This window comes from Platalea leucorodia (assembly GCF_965183815.1).
Source record: "Platalea leucorodia genome assembly, chromosome: 6".
Taxonomy (NCBI): Eukaryota; Metazoa; Chordata; class Aves; order Pelecaniformes; family Threskiornithidae; genus Platalea; species Platalea leucorodia.
In genome coordinates, this window is record NC_138828.1 from 2,285,776 (window position 1) to 2,304,236 (window position 18,461).

The 18,461-nt window shown below is 43.1% G+C and overlaps 1 protein-coding gene across 2 annotated transcripts; it reads left to right on the top strand.

Moving 5' to 3' along the window:
• Positions 1-115: 115 nt before the first annotated feature.
• Positions 116-12,918, top strand: NAAA (N-acylethanolamine acid amidase). 2 transcript variants are annotated; one of them, XM_082316383.1, is made up of 11 exons: positions 116-324; positions 900-1,064; positions 2,941-3,067; positions 4,348-4,438; positions 6,915-6,991; positions 8,370-8,542; positions 9,426-9,488; positions 10,072-10,138; positions 10,695-10,723; positions 11,704-11,785; positions 12,550-12,918. In XM_082316383.1, exons 1-10 carry the CDS (start codon positions 140-142, stop codon positions 11,777-11,779), a joined length of 1,053 nt encoding a protein of 350 aa, XP_082172509.1. In that variant the 5' UTR covers positions 116-139; the 3' UTR covers positions 11,780-11,785; positions 12,550-12,918. The 2 variants fall into 2 exon arrangements, with proteins under 2 accessions (XP_082172509.1, XP_082172510.1); XM_082316384.1 differs by lacking the exon at positions 6,915-6,991 and having other exon boundaries at positions 8,455-8,542.
• The last annotated feature ends 5,543 nt before the right edge of the window (positions 12,919-18,461 follow it).

Consider the following 18,461-nt stretch of genomic DNA (forward strand, 5'->3'; position numbering starts at 1 on the left):
TCCCCGCCCGCAGCGCCCTGGGCCGCCGCCGCCATGTCCCGGCCCTTCCCCGTGGGCCGCCCCAGCCCGGCGGGGGTGGTCCCTACCGCTGCGGGGAGGCCGAGGGCCGGGCTGCCGGCCGGCGGCCGCCTCCAGCGCCATGGGCTGCCGGCTGCGGGTGCTACTGGTGCTGCTGTGCGGGGCGGCGGCGGCGGCGGCTCCCCCCGCGGCGGCCCCGCTGCTGTGTAACGTGAGCCTGGACAGCCCCGCCGAGGAGCGGTGGCTGCCGGTGCTGCGGCACTTCGATCCCGCCTTCCTGCGCGCCGCCGTCGCACGGGTCATCGAGTGAGTGCGGGACGGGACGGGACGGGACGGGGCGGCTCGGGGGTGTGAAATGGCCGCCGGCCCGTCAGACAGCCCTGCCGCCCCTCCCGCCGCCGTGCCGGGAGCGGGGCCGCGCCGGGGCCCGCCTTTCCAGCCCTCCTCGTCCGCCCGCCAGACCCGCTGCTGCCGGGCCTGAAGGAGGGGGGCGAAGCGATGCTGCGCGGCTGCCCAACTGCTCTGAACTCCAAAATTCAGGGTCTCTTTGAGCGTTAACGCAGCACTACTGCATTATGCACACGCTGAGGAACCTGTCAGAGGATGGACTAGGGAGGTCCCTGGCAGGAATAAAAACATTTTACAAGTAGGAAGCCTGTACTGAATGTTTTGCTCGAGTTGTGCAGGCTGCTTTTGGGGATGTGCAGAAGGTGGTGAGATTGGGCGAGGGATGGGATGCAGGGATGTCGGAGACGGGCGGTCAGCGCCAGCTGGGACAGGCTGATGGGAGAAGCGGCAGCTCCTCGAGTACCTGACTGCTGGGCGTAAGGTGCAAACCTTTCTGTCTCGTTCTCAGCTAACGCCTTGAGTGTTTTTTGCAGTGAAAGGGTACCAAGATGGGTCCACGAAGTTATCCGGACGATAGCGGCGGAACTGGAGTTCTTCATGCCGCAACCCTTCGCGGGGGAAATTCTGGGACTGTGCAAAGCACTGGGAGTCAGTCTGGGAGATGGAGTCCTGCTTAACTTCGCCTATGAATCTACTGCGTAAGTGTCTGGTACTTACAGAATCTGGTAGAAATGGACGTAGAGGTTCATTTTAGTTTGGCGTGGGAGAGCACACACAAAGGCAGGTGAAGACCCGTGGCAGATGATCTGCACTGTTCGTTCTCGTACCGTATCGTGTGTTCAGGTGGAAGGTTTCGTTCCCATTTGGCAGTTTGTATCCTGAATTGAACAAGAAACATAGAGCGTTATTTTTGTTAATAATGGTAACATGTAGCTGTTAGGTTTTTGCATATGTATATCTGTATAAAATAAGCTCTGCTAATAAGGAAGTGCCATCTGTTCAAAGTATTTGGGTTCATTTATCTTCAAAGATCGCGTCATGTACTCTTCTCGTTTAAAGTGTCGTATTTCACCAAAAAGGAAACCAGAAGAATTAGATTGCAACTAATTATTTTAACCGTTCAGCTGAGATGAAGTTGCTTCCAAACGATTTTCTGGATGAATGTTCACAATGACTGTATAAAATAATTTTTTTGATTTGCACAATGCAAAATGGACGTAGTATCTTTATGACAGCAAACAAAACCTCAGTGGAAAAAATAGTCAGTTTCATTGTCCTTTTTTTGCCCTAGAAGGATGTGCAGGAGATGAATAAACACTTGGTCTTGCCTGTGAGGATCTTAAAAACAAACAAACAAACAAAACCAAACCAAAACAAAAACCAACCAAACAAAAAAAACCCCTCCGTGTAGGTTTTAATAAAAAACCAGGTGCATACAGCCACTTGTATGCATTTTGATTATTATTTTTCTTAACGTGTGATACTCAAAGTGGTCTTTTTTTAAATAAGGATTAATATTGGATAAGCGAGTCATTTAAATGCTAGCTTTTGTAGTATTTCACAGAGGACGCTTATCATTTTTAGCCCTGGTAAGGCCCATGAAATTGCAAGTTCCTCAGCTTTAATGATACTAAATAAAAAACATCAAACAGGAAAAAACTACTTGTCTGTGAAATTTTTTACCTTTACAGTTTTGAAATATGATCCTATGCATCATTGGAATGACAAACTCATTAACTCCAGAGAAAATAAATTTGGAATTCCCTGCTAATTCAATATACTTCATAAAAAAGCCTGTTTCAATGAAACTGAAATAGTTATTGAGAAAGGAATTTCAGAGAAGGGGCTAGACTACTATTGAGATGGCTGACACTTGAATGACAACTGATGTTTTCAGTTTGAAAGGACTTTGTTTGAACTTATAATCTAGTTGTGATTAAATATATAAAGGGGGTCCAAATTGAAATGAAATAATCTATAATTGTCGAAATGAAATCCAGAAAGTTTCAGACTGGTACTTTGTGGATGTTTTTAGATGTCGGCTCTTCATCTCAATTTAGAAAAGAAGTAAAATGAAATAATGACTTTTTTTCCCAAGTGGAAATGCTGCTTCCCACCTGGTCTGTAATATCTGTCCCGATGCGGACAGTAGTGCGGCTTTGGACTTTCTGAACCAGGTGGGACACGGTAAGTTAAGTATTATGCAGTTCTGTAGGTTAGACTCTGTGGGGAAGGACTTTCCCATGATATTGTAGTGATGCGTAGTTATGCAGAGCTTCAGTCAAACCATTCTGTGTGTGTTGTCCATCCCTCTCCCCCCCCCGCCCAGTCTGCAATCAAAACCTGTAAGAAATTTTATCAAGAAGTATAGGATGAGATCGTTCTCGCAGGTTGGGAAGCATAAGTGTTAACGATATAATGCAAACTGCTGTTTGTATGCTTACATTAGTGAAATACTTAGCAGAAGGTAAACTCAGTTACTCCTCCTGAAATGCTGAGCTAGTTCAACTATAATATTGAAAGTGTTGTCATAGCTTTTTCTTAAATCGTTCTTTCTCCTTTTTGTTTCTGAAGGTTCTGTACTAGTATTGTCGCTCAGGATGACAAAGGAAACATTTACCATGGTCGGAACCTGGATTACGATTTTGTCGATATATTAAGCAAGATTACAATTGATGTGCGGTTTATAAAAAGCGGGCAGGTATGATCTGTGGCTGGGAGTATTCCGTGAAGGAACGGGGTATGGTCGTACAGCTGCGTAGGCAGCGGGGTTTAGTGTAGGAATGTGGTTCTGTTGTGGTTTTTCTGTCCCCCCAGTGGGATGGGGGGAGAGAATCGGGGGGAAAAAAGTAAAACCCATGGGTTGAGATAGAGACAGTTTAATAGGACAGCAGAGGAACAGAAGATAATAATAAAAATGATGTAAAAAAATATCAAAACAAGTGATGCACAATGCAGTCGCTTGCCACCCACTGGCCGATGCCCAGCCCGTCCCCAAGCAGCGATCGCTGCCTCCCGACCAACTCGCCCCAGTTTATATACTGGGCATGATGTTTTATGGTATGGCATAGCCCTTGGGCCAGTCTGGGCCAGCTGTCCTGGCTGTGCCCCCTCCCAGCTTCTTGTGCACCCGGCAGAGCATGGGAAGCTGAAAAGTCCTTGACTGGTGTAAGCACTGCTTAGCAACAACTAAAATATCAGTGTGTTATCAACTTTCTTCTTATCCTAAATCCAAAACACAGCACTATAGCAGCTACTAGGAAGAAAATTAACTCTATCCCAGCTGAAACCAGGACAGGCTCCTGTCCCAAGTTTTCTGGATTATTAGAGCACCACAGTCCCTCTCTTTGGGAATGCGGGATGAATGCTGGTTTTCTTTGTTTTCTGGACATCCAGTTTGTGGTGATAAACTGGAACAAATAGAACTGCATTATCTGGTATCTCAAGATAGTTATTTGGAAGGAGATGTTGAAAGAAGGAAATGTTGAGATATTAAAAGAAAAGAAATACTAGAGAATATAGGCAAGAGATGAGTTTTGGCATGGACTGATTCTAAGGCTTTCTTCTCAAGCCTTGTTAATTTTTGTGACCGATGTGTGTGTATTCGATGAAAATTTCCAAAAATGAACTAGTTGCTAGTGCAGTCCTTGTTAGTGTGATTTTTCTCCATATTCATTAGTCCATTTTGCAAATGGGGAATTCTTTCTTTGTTTCTTGCATGGGTACTTGCTAACTTGAGCAAAACTTTTGTGGCAGTTGGTGATCATTAACAAATTAAATGCAGTGAATTTTGGTCCTCAAGAGTCTTTTTATAAATTTACTTTGCAAGTTTTACTGTAATTTAAGGAGGAGTGCTTTAGAGCAACCCAAGGTATGAAAGTCACAGGAAGAAGCAGAGGATGCAGCTTTCAGAATGTTGCCTATATTGTAAGTAGTGTTCTGTTGCAGAATGCTAAAATACTGCATGTTTCCTGGTTTCAGATAGCGTACCAAGGCACCACGTTTCTTGGATATGTAGGCTTGTGGACCGGACAGAGTCCACACAAGTTCACGGTCTCCGGTGACGAACGAGGTAAAATAAATCTGTCCTCCCCACTTGACGTTACGTACGCTATGTCCGTTGATTGTTGCCTGCTCTGGCCCTTCTCTCGCTTTCTCCCAGAGGGAAAAATACGATGAAGGTTGCCAGGAAGGAGCTGAAATGCAATGACTTCTCTGGCCTTCGGGGGGTAAAAGCACACACGCTGACAGTTATTGGCTGCTGCATAGGAGAAAGACCTTGTGTATCAGCACAGTGTTATCTGAGCTTGAAAAATGTGAAAGGAGACGGAGAACCTTGGGGAAAGCTTTAAGAGACAAAATAAGGTCGTCTGTTCAAGAGACGCGATTGGAGATGGCAGAGTAGGGGTTGAGAGGAAAAGATGCAGTTGTGTATAGCAGATAAACAGCTGCTTTCCTAGTGCTCTGTCCCCTCCTCTGTATTCCATGTTACTTGGTCCTTGTAAGGCAGCTTGAAAGAGAGGATGGGAAGAGAAGCGTAAGACCGAGAGATCTAGGGGAAAGGCAGCAGGGCTGGAGAGAATGCATAGAGATACTGGGAAGGCGGCTGAGGGAAGGATTTAGTAGGGGAAAGTTGAGAGATGTCACTACTGAGAACTAAAACTTGACAACAGAAGGGCTTGTAACAGTCAGGAAGGCAGAGGAAGGGTCAGCGCCTTTTCCATCAGCACTTCGGTCTCACAGATCTTCGTAGTTATGTCCAACTCAAAGCTTGGGTTTGCCTCTTCTGTCCCTTTCCCCTCTTTTTTCTTTTTAAGAAGTAGATGCTTTTTTGCTGTTCTTGATTAGCTGTTTGTGAGAACTGGAAACAATGTAGAAAGAGTTGGAAACAACATCTAAAATAAATGTTTCTTTTTCACTTGTGGTTGTGGTAATAATTTTTCTTTTCTTTTTAATCTTTTTTTTGTCTTCTGTTTTCAAAAATTTTTTTAGATGTTATGCAAACACTATTCACTGTATATGTATTCGTTATCTCTCTGAGTAGGGCTTCTTCTATGGAGCACATGTACCTTTTGATTCCTGTTTCCTTTGTTAATACTGCTTTGTTGCATTCACTAGATTCTTTTCACAGTGTACACTCATATTTTTTTAAGAGCCTGCTTCTGATGCTAGTGTAATTATTTAATCCTTTCAAAACTGGAACGTTCTGGGCTGATACTGAGAGATGCAAACTGCTTTTAGTTCATCCTAACAGCAGCTTGGAAATGAAGTCTTAAGCATATTGAGCCTTCGCAAAAGGCTTGATTTAGAAAATCTTGCGGACCAAAGTCCTGTGCCTGTGAACAGGCACAATTTGGGGACAAAACCGGTGCCGACAACGGCGAGGTGGTTGAGTCCGTGCACAAACCCATTCTGTTCTCCCGATTCCAACAGGGGAATCAAGTACCGCAAACTTCTGTGCGTGATGGGCCCCTCTTGTCCGTCAGGAGCTGATGTGCTGTCATCCACCTGTGCACCTCGACTTCAGTCCCTTTTTAGCTACAGGCAATACTAATTCACTCAGCGCACGGTCTGCTCCTTTAAATCAGTTGTTGCTGACTGCTTGCAGATTTATCTGTTGCTGTACAACTAAACTAAAAATTCAGGGAAACCAGCATGTGAATGATAGCTGGACAGGGGGATGACTTTAAAAGAGGGTGAAGGTCTGTCAAGTGACAAGCATATTGTTTCTCCTGGCTTTTCCTGGTTTTGGCGTATGAATAATTATCAACTTGACCTTCTGTTTTTCTTAGTTCTCCTAATTTTCTCCAGTAACACAGAAACACCACCACTACCTCTTTTTAGCTGTTTCATGATTTCTGTGTAATTTTTCCTGTTGTAATATTTCAGTAAGATGGATAATGAGGTGATTAATGCTAATATCTGAGCTGACAGATGTAGACTATTATATCGTATGAATAGACCTACAGTCCTTTTAGAAATATGTGTTACAAAGTGCTAGTCCCTGTTACAGTCGCCTTTGACTCTTCATTGCTTATCATTCAGCTATGAATAAAAACAGTTTAAAAACTGAGCAGCTAGCAAGTTATTAGAATGGGAAGGAATGTGATGATTTTTGATGGAAATTGCTAGAACTTGGAAGACAAGTTTTGTAAAATGAGGGCTCGCCAGGGTGCGTTAGCCTGGTGATGCAGCACATCCTGCATGTTTTCTGTATAGATATCAGTAAAGTAATACAAAAGAAAAGGAGCGCTATGAGCATTCAGTGTTCTAAACAGTGCGGCTAAGCTCAAGATGGTACAGAGGCTCTGATGACTTTGAGACGGTGTGTGCTTTGTGGGTTTGGTGTAAGCTGCCTAACTTTGATGTTTTCCTGATAGCGGTATAGTGAGAGAATTAAAGCATTTATTGCACCGATCTTGTGTAACGCAGTACAAGGAAAGATTGCAGAGCTAGAGATGGGACAGGGAGAAGAAAGGAAGGCGGGAGGATAGATTTCACAGAGCGTATGTAACATGCACGTATAGGAATTTTTCTTTTTTGTCCAGATGGCGGTAGATGGTGGGAAAATGCAATAGCTGCTTTTCTGAATCGGAATTACCCTGTCAGCTGGCTTGTCCGAGACGTAAGTGCGCTGAGTTATTTTCTCATATTTCACAGAGATGTAATTTGTACTTAGAAACTCCTGGTAAGTTTGATGTTACAACTTTTAGTTTCACAGAAAATTCAATAAATTGATTTATTGAAATATAAGTAAATGCATTTCGTAAGAGGGAATATGTATTGTCCCCAAATTGTCAGCGATGTATATGAGAGGCAATTGCAGTCCTTCAGGGGGGCGATCTCTAATCAATGCCAAAAGTCTGTGAGAAGCTGTGCAGACTGCCTTCCTAGGGAGTATTTCGCGTAGCTGTGATTTGTAATTCAAGAAATGGAGGCAGCTGTACTCTTAGATGGTTAGTGTCTGGCTCACTGGTTATTTACACTATGTTTGATATGTTACCGTATTAAAAATGCAGAACTCACTGGTGAGAGGCAGGAGTTAAGAGTGGTGTTTTGTATAGCATGTTTTATGATATCATGTTAGGGTACTACTGAGATAAAACAGGCCTGCTCCTTCTCAGATTTGTGAATTACAGTAAATATGAATTAAATGGTTTGTAGGCTAACTCCCTGCAGAACTGCAATGTCTACCGGAGGCTTTATTGTTATACTTTTTGAGTTTGAGATGTGACTTGAGGCTGTGACTCAAAACTGTTAGCTGCAGTGTGGCTGTCACAAATAATTAATTGTTTTCCAGGGCTTTCCCTGTTTTTCTGAAGAATTTTGTTTGAGGCATGCTCTCTGTTTTTGTTTTCGGTTCCTGCACAGCCTTTGTTTTTGAAGATGTACTTTAGTAGGTTGCGGCCCTGGGCCTGAAAATAGTAGCTTCCCTGACTGTGGTGGAACTGTCGGTTTATGCTGAGTTGGCCACCTGGTTATGGCAGGAGAAGCCAGGCTTGCTGTAAGCAATGCCTCGGCCTTATTCACCATTGTTACCTAAGTCCTCTTAATGCACTGGCAAGACAAGGATGTGGAGTGGGTTTTTTTCCCCCCCTTTCATCCACTTTGATCTATCCCATCGTGCATGTTGAAAGACCTCGGTGAGGATTGAATTTGCAGAGTATGGACAGGCCTCTGTCTTTGAAGAAAGCTGAAAATCTGCCATTCAACTTTTCACCATATACATATATACGTGTGTGTGTATTTACTGTTTTCTTTGAATATTTGCAAAGGTGGGATTACTGAGTTCATTTACTAGTCATACGTGTTTTGTGTTCATATGCTGGCTGGTTTGGAAAAAAATTTCTATTTTCAGAGGAATTGTTTCAAGTAGCGCTTTAGAGTCAATTGCCATTTTCAAAAAAGCTGGACCTTTTCTTTTTAAGATGTCCCAGTGCTTGTTTTTGTGCTTGACCATGCTCCGTGATCTTTCTTTCACTGTGATCTCCTTTTTGCATTAGACCCTGAGCAGAGCAGAGGACTTTCAGTCAGCTGTTCTCAGACTAGCGAGCATTCCCATCATTGCTGAAGTTTACTATATTGTAGGAGGCGTTTCGCCCAAAGAAGGCATGGTCATAACGAGGAATAGAAGAGGGCCAGCAGATCTCTGGCCTCTTGATCCTTTAGGTGGAGCGTAAGTAGAAAAAAATGTTTTATTTTGCTTTTTTTGTGTTCCCTCCTGAGTGATAGGCAGGGTTAGTGACACAACTTTCTCGAGAGACCCAGGCTCATCTCTTAATAATGCTTATAGCTGGACAGGGAAAGCTTGAAAGCCTCTGAAAGGAACCCCAGACCCTTCTCTTTGAGAAGGAATCGCACCACCCCGTCAGGCTGGGGCAGCCCAGAGGGTCAGGGGTGGAAGAAGCATCTGTATGTGTTTAATTTTCAGCCAGATTCCAAAGGAGACGAGAATTGAGAACTTTTCCTGTCTGTCTATCAAGTCTTGCACCAGTAAATTCAGCACTTGGAAATTAGTTTTGACCCAATGTGGTAGAAAGGTTGAAGGCTCAAAAATAACTGTTCCTGTCAATTTTGTGAATTCACTAGCTTAGTAGATGAAGGAGATGCTAAATAGTTGCCCTGCTGTGAAAAATGGCACTTAGTGACTACAGTCAGCCAGTAAATACGGGCTTGGCCACAGCCAGATGGCCTGTTGGCTCTGTGTACTCCGAACTGAATGCTGCAGGCTGCATCGTACGCGTGCCCGTAATCTTTTCTCTGATCATCTCTTTACAGGTCTGATCTTGCTTTTATTGTAGTCAGTAGTAGTTTTGCCACTGACAGCAGCAGGAGTTCAGAGATCACTCTTTTTTTCATTTGTGTTCAGTAATTTATGGTAAAGGCTGCTGTGTGTATAGGATCCCTTGGTTTGCAAGAGACACAGGAAAGAGGCTTTTGAGGGAGGGGTTTGGGGTTTTTTTTTTTTTTGGCAATACAGAGATTCTGATTCTTGGCCTTTATTAATGGCCTGCTGATTTGCCTTTTGTTTGCTTTTATGTTTGTGTGTTGTGTTACAGGTGGTTTCGTGTGGAGACGAACTATGACCATTGGACTACCCCTCCTCCTTTTGATGATCGAAGGTAAATCTAATTTGGAGCTCTGTGGTGAGATAACACTTTTCTTCTGAAAAGCTTAGAGATTTGGGTGTGTGCTTCTCTGAGCAGGTGTTAGCTCGTTGAGCTGGCAGCTTGTTCAGTTCTGTAATGCCACTCAAAAGGGAATGAGGAGTGATATTCACATGTGTCAGAGGAAAGTCTGTGTGGCATTGAATGGCATAAAAGATGAGAAATTGCAAGGATAAGGCATGTACCAAAACTTCCTTTATAAAGCAAAGTTTAGTAAGAGTTAAAGGATTTAGATTCACAGTGAAAAAGTATTTGATGGCACTAGGAAAGTGCTCGCAGACATCATAAAATCTTTAGGCTGTATAGTATGCAAAAAGCTGTTGGCAGATGCCCCCCCGTTGGTCTGTACTCAATGGTGTAGTAACAGAGGAGCTTCAGCAATGTGAGACTAGATTCAGTCACACAGAACTCTCAATTATTTTAGGCCAAAGCGAGCATTTCAATGGAAAGGCATTTAATGAGAAATTATTCACGTTGGTGCTTTGTAACCTTTGGAACACTAAAGTGTGTTTAATGATACTGCGTTGTTTCCCTGCAGAACTGCAGCCATCAAAGCTCTCAATGCTACTGGACAGCAGAACATCAATTTTGATACGCTCTTTAAGGTATTTCTTATAAATTCTGAATTGTGACTGGGACTTAAAATTCTTTTGCAAAGCAGAAGTGCAGTTGTGTTCTTGTCAGGGATTTAAAAGCTGTGCAAGGAAGGCATGGTGAAAAAGGTGTACTGTACACCCATCTCTGAAGAGTTTAAGACTAAGTTTGTTAAAATGTTTCTGAACTACCTTGCGTAGGCATTTTGTAATAGTCTGCCACTCCAAGAGGAAAGTGCAGGAGGTGAATTCCATCGCCATCATCTTTGTGCAGTTCCTTATTTCAAGCACGATTACAAACATTACAGCAGGCAGGTAGTGTTAAACATGAGTGATGTTTACCAGTTAGTTTTGAGAACCTAAAGGTTGCGTATTTCAGTGGGCTTTTAAAAAATATTTTTGTAAAATGGTCTGATGTTTAAAGAAAACCAAACAAACAAAACCAGCAAGAGAAATCCTTGACTTTGCATTATGCCTTTGCATAACTTCATTGTACTGCTGTTTCTAAATAGCCTTTTACTTCCCTCTTCATTTACCAAAATGACAACTCTTCACACTTTCTGTACAGGTGTTGTCAGTGAAGCCAGTCTTAAACAAGTAAGTATTAGATTCAGAGATGTTAATCAGTGCCCCCCCCCCCATGCCTCAGGCCACTTAAATGTCAATCACAAAACGTGCTTAGGTTTTCCTGTCCGTCTGCTTGAGTATCTTGCCGTTTCTCAGCGTAGGTTTCAGCGTGTGCCTGTGGCACTCTGCACTTCCGCAGCACTCTTCCTCTTTGGTCTGCTGCTCTAGCCAAGAAACTACACTTTGTTAGGCCCAGTCTAGTAATGGGAAGTTCCTTTGTAGTAGTGAAACAAATGACTGCTCAGAGGAGCGGCGGGACTTTCTGCTGAGTCATTTGTGCTTTTTACTTTTGGATTTGTGTTAATGCTGCAAATGGCTTTCTCTGGAGTTTCTGATGTAGTGCTGCTTGATGTGTAAAAAGAAAACAACAACAACAACAAAAAACAAAAACAAACAAAAAAACCCAAACAGTAAATGGGGACATAGCTTTTAGGTACCATTTACTGGATTTTTGAAGAGAGATTTATTTCAGTATTCCATTATGATTCTGCATTGTTCCACAGACTGCACCTTTGCAGGCCATCCCGTTTTGTTTTATGTGCGGCTCGGTATATACTCTGGATCGGTCGTTTGCATTAGAGCTTGGCAATGGCTTCTTCAAAGTTAATACCAGGACTTCCTTTCCTCTGTCTTGTAAATGTGAGGAAATTTGGAAAGGAGAAGATTATATCTGTGTGACTGCTAAGATCAGCGAAACTGATTTTTTTAATACAGTGATCAAACGGGTGTTGAAGTACAGTTCCTTTGCTGTACTAAGTGGGGAAACAAATACCAAAAATTTGTGCCAGCAGCCTTCATTTTTATCAGTCTCTTTGCCACTTTTTCTAACCCTTCTGTACCTAAGCAGAACGTTTGTTTCCACTACGATTTGTTCTGTTGCTTTGCTAGTTTTGTAAATCCATCGTCTTGCCTTTGGAATGTCACTCGCTCTTTTGCTCTTTCCCTACCAGTAACACAGTGTATACCACGCTCATGAGCGCTGCGCTTCCAGATAAGTACCAGACGTGGATCAGAACTGTGAAGTGAAGAGGTGTAAGTAGCAGGCTGGTACTTGTAGCTACTTGTACTTAAATAAAAATTTCAGCTGAAGAGTCACTGAGGGACAAAGCACTGCAGTGGCACGCAGGTGACCTGGTCTGAATTCCTGATTCTCCCTTTGGTTTGCTTATCAACCTTGGGTAAATACCTTCCCTTGTTGTTTTAGAGATAGAGTTAAGTGTTGACTTTCTTAGCAAAACCCTGGGAGATTATCCTAGGAGAAGTGCTTTATCAGAGAGGAAGGGGGGGTGTTGTTGGGACCTAGAGGTAGAGGTTCCCTCTGTGAATGTTTTGGATATTATTTTTAGCAGTCCCACTACTGCGATATGTTTCACATGTACTTGGCACCACAGAAGACCGTGCTTAATTTGTCACAGCATTTCACAGGCGACTGAATATTGGCATCCTGTGAGGGTTTTGTCTGGTGAATGTGCAGAAAAAGTCCAAGTGCTTGACCTCGCCAGGTGCCTCATGCAGTAGCTTTAACGTGCTCGGAGAAAGACAGGAAGTTAAGTTCATCTCTATTCCAAGAAACTCTGGTTGCGTGGTCTTGCCAGGAGCACAAGAAGCTGCATTCCACTTTGAATAGGTTTTTAAACTCGTATTAGTATTAGATTTGTAGCCGTTACATTGGACGCTCGATTTTAGCAAGAGTAATTCCTTTCCTTTAGAGATTCTGAAGAGTTTGTTTCTTTCTTAGCTCTATACAAACCTGTGCTCTCTTATTTACCTATTGTTCTATCTTTTTATTTCAACAGACAGAACGAGTGAAAAGCTGAAGCTTTCCAAGACTGGCATATGCTTTTAAAATCACTCCCACAAGCAGTACAGTTGTTTTGGCTTATTAATTGTGTGAACCATTCAGGAAATAACCACTTGTTAATTCTTTCAAGTGTTGCAGATGATACTGTTAATTAACTGTAACGGAAGCTAGATTTTATTGTAACTATGCTGATGCTCTAGCAGATGTTGGTGGCTAAAAATTGCTCTTACTGTTTTTGGAAAGAGTTGTGCAACTTGAATGTACTTATGTGCTGACTAATAAAAAAAATTTCCTATATTTTGCATGGCCTATAGGTCTGAGTATAATTAAATAAAAATACACAGCTGATAGCTTGATTTATGAAGACCTGTGGTGTTATTCCTAATGTCGTCACGCTTTTCCCTGATCTGTGAGGGGCTTGTCATCATGAGCCCAACAGGGTCAGACGCTGTGCCCAGAGAGAACCGGACGGGGGGAGCGCTGCAGAACCCGATTATAATTGCAGAAGAGGGTCGCCACAGGTCCCGGTACTGTTTAAGCCTTTGTTGAACCGCATCAGCTTGGCCATCCTGTCCTGATGTGCTCCGTGGGACCTTCCGCAACACAAAAATTATTCTGTCGGTGCAAAGGAAAGGGACTTTCCGTAGTGTGAATTCCACTGCAGGCAGTCTCTCTCCCCTTGAGCTGTGGTTCTCTGGTGCACAGGCTCTTCAGCTGTTTTCAGTAGCCTTAGGAAAGGTGATGGAGAGTATAGAATAGAATATTTCAGTTGGAAGGGACCTGCCACTTTCCACCTTGCCTGAGCACTTCACGGCTGACCAAAAATTACAGCATGTTCTTAAGGGCATTGTCCAAATGCCTCTTGAACGCTGCTAGGCTTGGGGCACTGACCCCCTTCCCAGAAAGCCTGTTCCTGTGGCTCACCGCTGTAGACTATGGTGCTTTGTTCATCAGAAATCAGGAGTTGTATTAGGAGGTGTGATAATACAGGCTTTTCCCCCCAACAGATGGGAGGGAAGCGATGGGATAGCAGTGAGGTTAGAAAAGGGACGGTTTTCCTTCTATAGATTTGAAAGTTGCCTTCAACAGAAAGATTACAACTAATTTCTATAGAGCAGAGGTTCATTTTTTTTGTTTGTCAGGTTGTGCTGTGACCGTATATTGAATTCAGGCATGTTTTGGGAGCACCCCAGAAAAACAGAAGGATTTACAGAGTCAAGACGAGCGGATGCTTGCACATAAAGCTGAGAGGTCCCATTTTTCACTGCACAAAATTCCTTCTAATGCCAGTGAGAACTTGAGCTGGGAGAAGAAGGTACGATCAGAGCGTTAGGTCAGAGCGCCATTTCCAGATACGTGCAATGTCACCTGCAGTATTTGCGCACCGGTTATGCAAACTGTTCCCGAGAGACCTTTCTGGAGCTCTATCTCCTTGCGCCGAGGCTGGCGGAGTGTCATAACCTACTTACCTGCATCCTCTACTTCTGCCTGGATAAGCTTTGCCTTGACCCAGTTTGTACAATGATGTTAGCAGTTATATGCCAGAATGATTAATTTGTAAAACAAGAGAGTTCTGGAGGAAGATGTAAATAACGGTGGTCACGATACCTTTGAGGTTTCAGAATGATGTTCCTTTGATTCTCAGAGCAGGCGCTGACTCTTGATCCCGGCAGGTTTTCTTTATATAAGAGCCACCCACAAGTAAAGACAAAAGGATGCTTACAGGTGTAATTTTGCATAGCCTTCTTGACCTCAGCGCTGTCCGGCTGATTATCTGCTGGCAGTGGTGTGCCCAGGTTCGCAGTGGTATATAAATTGAATCAATTGTATTTGTTTCCATGTGTGCAAACAGATCTGGAGTGTATAATTATTTAATATCCATGAATATTCAGGGAACAGTTGTCTGCTCCTGTCCTGCTTATGTCTCATCAGCTGTTCAGAACTTGCTCAGGCCCAGCCACAGAGCAGGCTACTGAAATGGGGGGGGGGGGGGGGGGGTTGGGTTTTAAATGAGAAAGAAAAGTAGATTTGAAGAAGTCTAACTTACTTTTATTTTGCTTTTGTTATTCTAAATTATTTTCTTAAAAAAGCCTTGCATTTCATCTGTTTATAAACATTCAGACATCCTGGTTGCCAACAAAATAAAGCCTATATGCCAGCTTGAATACTTTTTTTTTTTTGCTAACTAGAAGGATATATAACTTTCTGGTCTTAGTTTAATGACATGCTAAATATATAAACACTGAGAAAGCGGTAAATGACACGTCTTATAAACTAGATGATTTAACCTGTGGAATGTGTTGAGCTGCTTTTGCATAAGAATTGAAATTTGATAAAAAATACAGAGACAGAATTGTTGATACTTTAAATAAGACCATCTTAACGCTGCAAACATTAAAATGTAGCGCCGATTGGTTTTGGAGGATTTGTGTGTTTTGTGGGATCTGTTTTTTTAAGAAAGGAGGATCATTTGTAGTTGTTTGAATTGCTTACTGCTCGTTCTTCTGTTTGAGATTTTATCTGCTTTGTGTGTCCGCTTTTTAGAGACTGGGAAGTAAAACAGCTTTTCTGCATTCTCAAGCCCAGTCAGATTCATCACTTAGAATTAAGTAGTTAAATAGAACGAAGTTAAATACATTATTTGTGTTTCTTCCGGCCTTTCATTTCTGCAGTACTGATTCCCTAGCTACAGAGCCCAAAAGATGTTTCAGCCCAACGTAGGGAATGGGTGAAACCTTTAATTCTTTTTCCTCCAGAAGTTTGCATTTAGCAAAAGGCAACTTGAAAGTGTGTAAGAGCTGACTCTTCAGGTGAGAGAGGCCGACATGCTGAATTTCTCGTTCATAATCCTCTTCCGTAATCTTAATCCATTTCAGATCTGTAGCCGTTCTTAAGCATCACATGGGAGAGGATTCTTAAGGCTGCTCAAAACAACTGTGCGGTAAATAAATCGAAGGGACTGCACTCGTTGCGGAACAGTGCACGCGTTCTGTACTGCAGCTGCTGAAAGACATGGCGCTTTCTGCTGCATGCCCAAAGGAACAGCTTACTTGATTATTTAGATTCCAAGGAGGAGTTTCTGAACCTGTAATCAAGCAAATCACTTCAGAGATTATTGATCACTTTGGGTACTGAACAGAAACGATTTTAAAAGTTGAGAGCTTCTGTTGTGTTTATTGTAATAAATCCCTAAGTTAGAAATTGGTGGCAAGGTAAGTTGCATTTTTGTTTTTATTTCTCTGTTCAATGTTTTGCGTTCAGAAGTAGTTACTCAGCACCCGTAGTTTGAGGTAAAATGTCCTTTTTATATGTCAAGCTGTATAAAACTGCAGCTGGGAGTTTTCTATCTGACCTTCTTTTTGGCACCGCAGTAACTGTGCAGGTGCAGAGGTTGGTGCATGTGTAAAATACAACAGGCTTCACCATCTCATTTCCAGCTATGAGATGTGCCGAGTCTGATGTACACGTGGGGCAGACACAGGTATTTACTCTAGGAGTGCAGGGCAGGATCATCGCTTTCCCTAGTAACAGCTAGCATTTTTATTCTTAGGAGAAGTATTTGATCTTTTTTTTTTTTTTAATTAACCTGTAGCTCTTAAACAAACTTGCTGTTTTTCTTTTAGCGGAACTTAGAATTTCTGTTTCCCTGTTTTTCAGTTTTTTCCTAGTAAGCTTTGAGTAGGTCTCTTGTACCCTCTGACTGCCTTCCAGATTCTGCTCCTCTCTTCCCTCAGTTGTCCAAATGTCTATAAAATTATCAAGTTAGCGGGGATTCAGTTGTGTACGTGATATGTCGAGTGTGTCATCCTTCCTAGGAGCCCTGTTGTTTGGGGGTTAGCTTCGCGTTAGCTTCGGTGTTCCTTGCGGGACGCCTTCCATTCACGTGGGTGGAGCACCAAATTCTGCACAGAGCTGTAATGTGGACAAGCTCGGGGATGTGATGGAATGTGTAGCATTTGATTCAAAATGCTGTCACTTGCTTTGGTTTTGAAGGAGTTAAAATAACATTTACGGTAAGCCAGGAAATTTACCTAGGCTTTTGTTGTTCTTGTTTTGGGGTGGTTGACACCCACGGATTTGTGCAAGTTTTCCTTTAACGAGGTTTATGTGGTATTGTATGGCATTATTGAACGAGTCAGCAGCTTGTGTTTTAAGAGTTGCAAAAACAAGTATATTATCCGTTGGCTTGGGAGGAATACGTGGAGTCTAGCTGTTGCAAGTTTCTCCTGCCTTTAGAACGCTAACTCTGGCGAACAGGGAACGTGCGTCTTTTCTACATGTCTGCGGCCTTCTGCTGAGGCACTGAACTTTGTTGTTGTTCGTTGTCTGTGTCCATGCCCTTGGGTCCGTGGGTTTTTTGGTGGTGGTTTAGTTCTGCCCTGGTGTAAGTGCACACCAGCGGGTTTTATCACCTTGCTTTATTTAGCGTGCGTATTTGCTAGCAGATGCTCTAGGCAGCGGCGTATGCCAGGGGAGAGCCTCGTATGAACGTATTGCAGCTTCCCAGAGGGCGTGGGGAAAGCCTGTTTTAGAGGCCTTCTAGCTGCACCAGAGAAAAAGTAAACGTCTCTGCAGGAGGGGAATGGTGGCCAAGAGCGAGATGAGAAAGGAGCATTCTAGCTGGCTGTTTCCTAGCTGCATCCTTTTGTCTCACCTGGTTGTTTAATACAGCCTGTATTTGAGATGATGCCACTGTTCAACTTCATCAGCTCTTCCAGGCAGTGTCTTTATGGGCCCCTGTTCCTCCTCTTTTTCTTGGGTACAGGATTTCAGGAAGAGGAGGGGGGTGCATGTCACTGTTGGGTGGGTTTTTTTTTCCCCAGAGGAAATGTGTCTGACTGTGAATGACATTCTGGGTGTCCTTAAAGTGAGAGATTCCGGAATTTGACCTAATCTTGAAATAGGATCCATTTGCTCTGACCAGAGCTTTCCGCAGCAGTGAGGTTACAAAAGTCTGGCTGTCCTGTCCTTTTATACTGGCCAAGATCTGAGCAACTGATGGTGTAATACGCTCACACACTCAAGCAGATCCACGAGGTGAAGGAAAGTGGTGTTGAACAAAGCTGATTACTTTCTCATCATAGCGAATTGTTGTTTTAGACTTATCTCCCCTCTAGCTGTGCTACTGCAAATACATTCAAATACCATCTGTGTGCTCATCCCTCATAATGAGAGTCACCCTTCAGAGACGGCTATATGCATGAATATTCGTCTGCATATACTGATTGTTAATGAATCAACTTAATGACTTTTATAGTTCCTGATGAGTATTGAAAAACTTTTACGACTACCTCCCACGTGCAGTCCTGTGCGGTATTTTAGCACCTTCGTCCAGGTGCGTCAGCTGTCCGTGAGGAAGGGGGGAGGCAGCATGAGGATTCGGAGACGTAGTCGGCTCTCGGAGCTCAATCAAGGTTATTTTATTGTAGCACCTGAAATGAAGGCTCAGGTCAGACTGCCATATTGCTCTGAGATAGGAGCCTCAAACTAGGCATGGGAAGCATTGTGAGACTACACGAATGCCTGATGTATGCATCTACCGTACAATTACAGTAGCTAGATATACAATCTCTGCTATTTTTATGCAATTAGGAAAGGTGCTGAAATGATTGCTGTTCATATAGCTGACTTGAAATTTGAAACAGTGAGACAGAAATTCTCATCTCAGATTGTCTAGAAGACAACAAAGTAGCTGGAAACACCTGGTAGTGGAAGACGTACTCGGGCACAAGATAGGCCATCTGCTTGTTGATCTTAAGTGTTAATATATTTAATTATAGATTTTCGGCACTGTGGGACATGTTGCAGCAGTTTTGATTCTGACCGAATGGTCTTTCCTGCATCTCTTTCGTGGTTTTGGTGATACTGGGCCAGTCTGCAACGTTCTAGGAGCATTGGCTGGAGAAC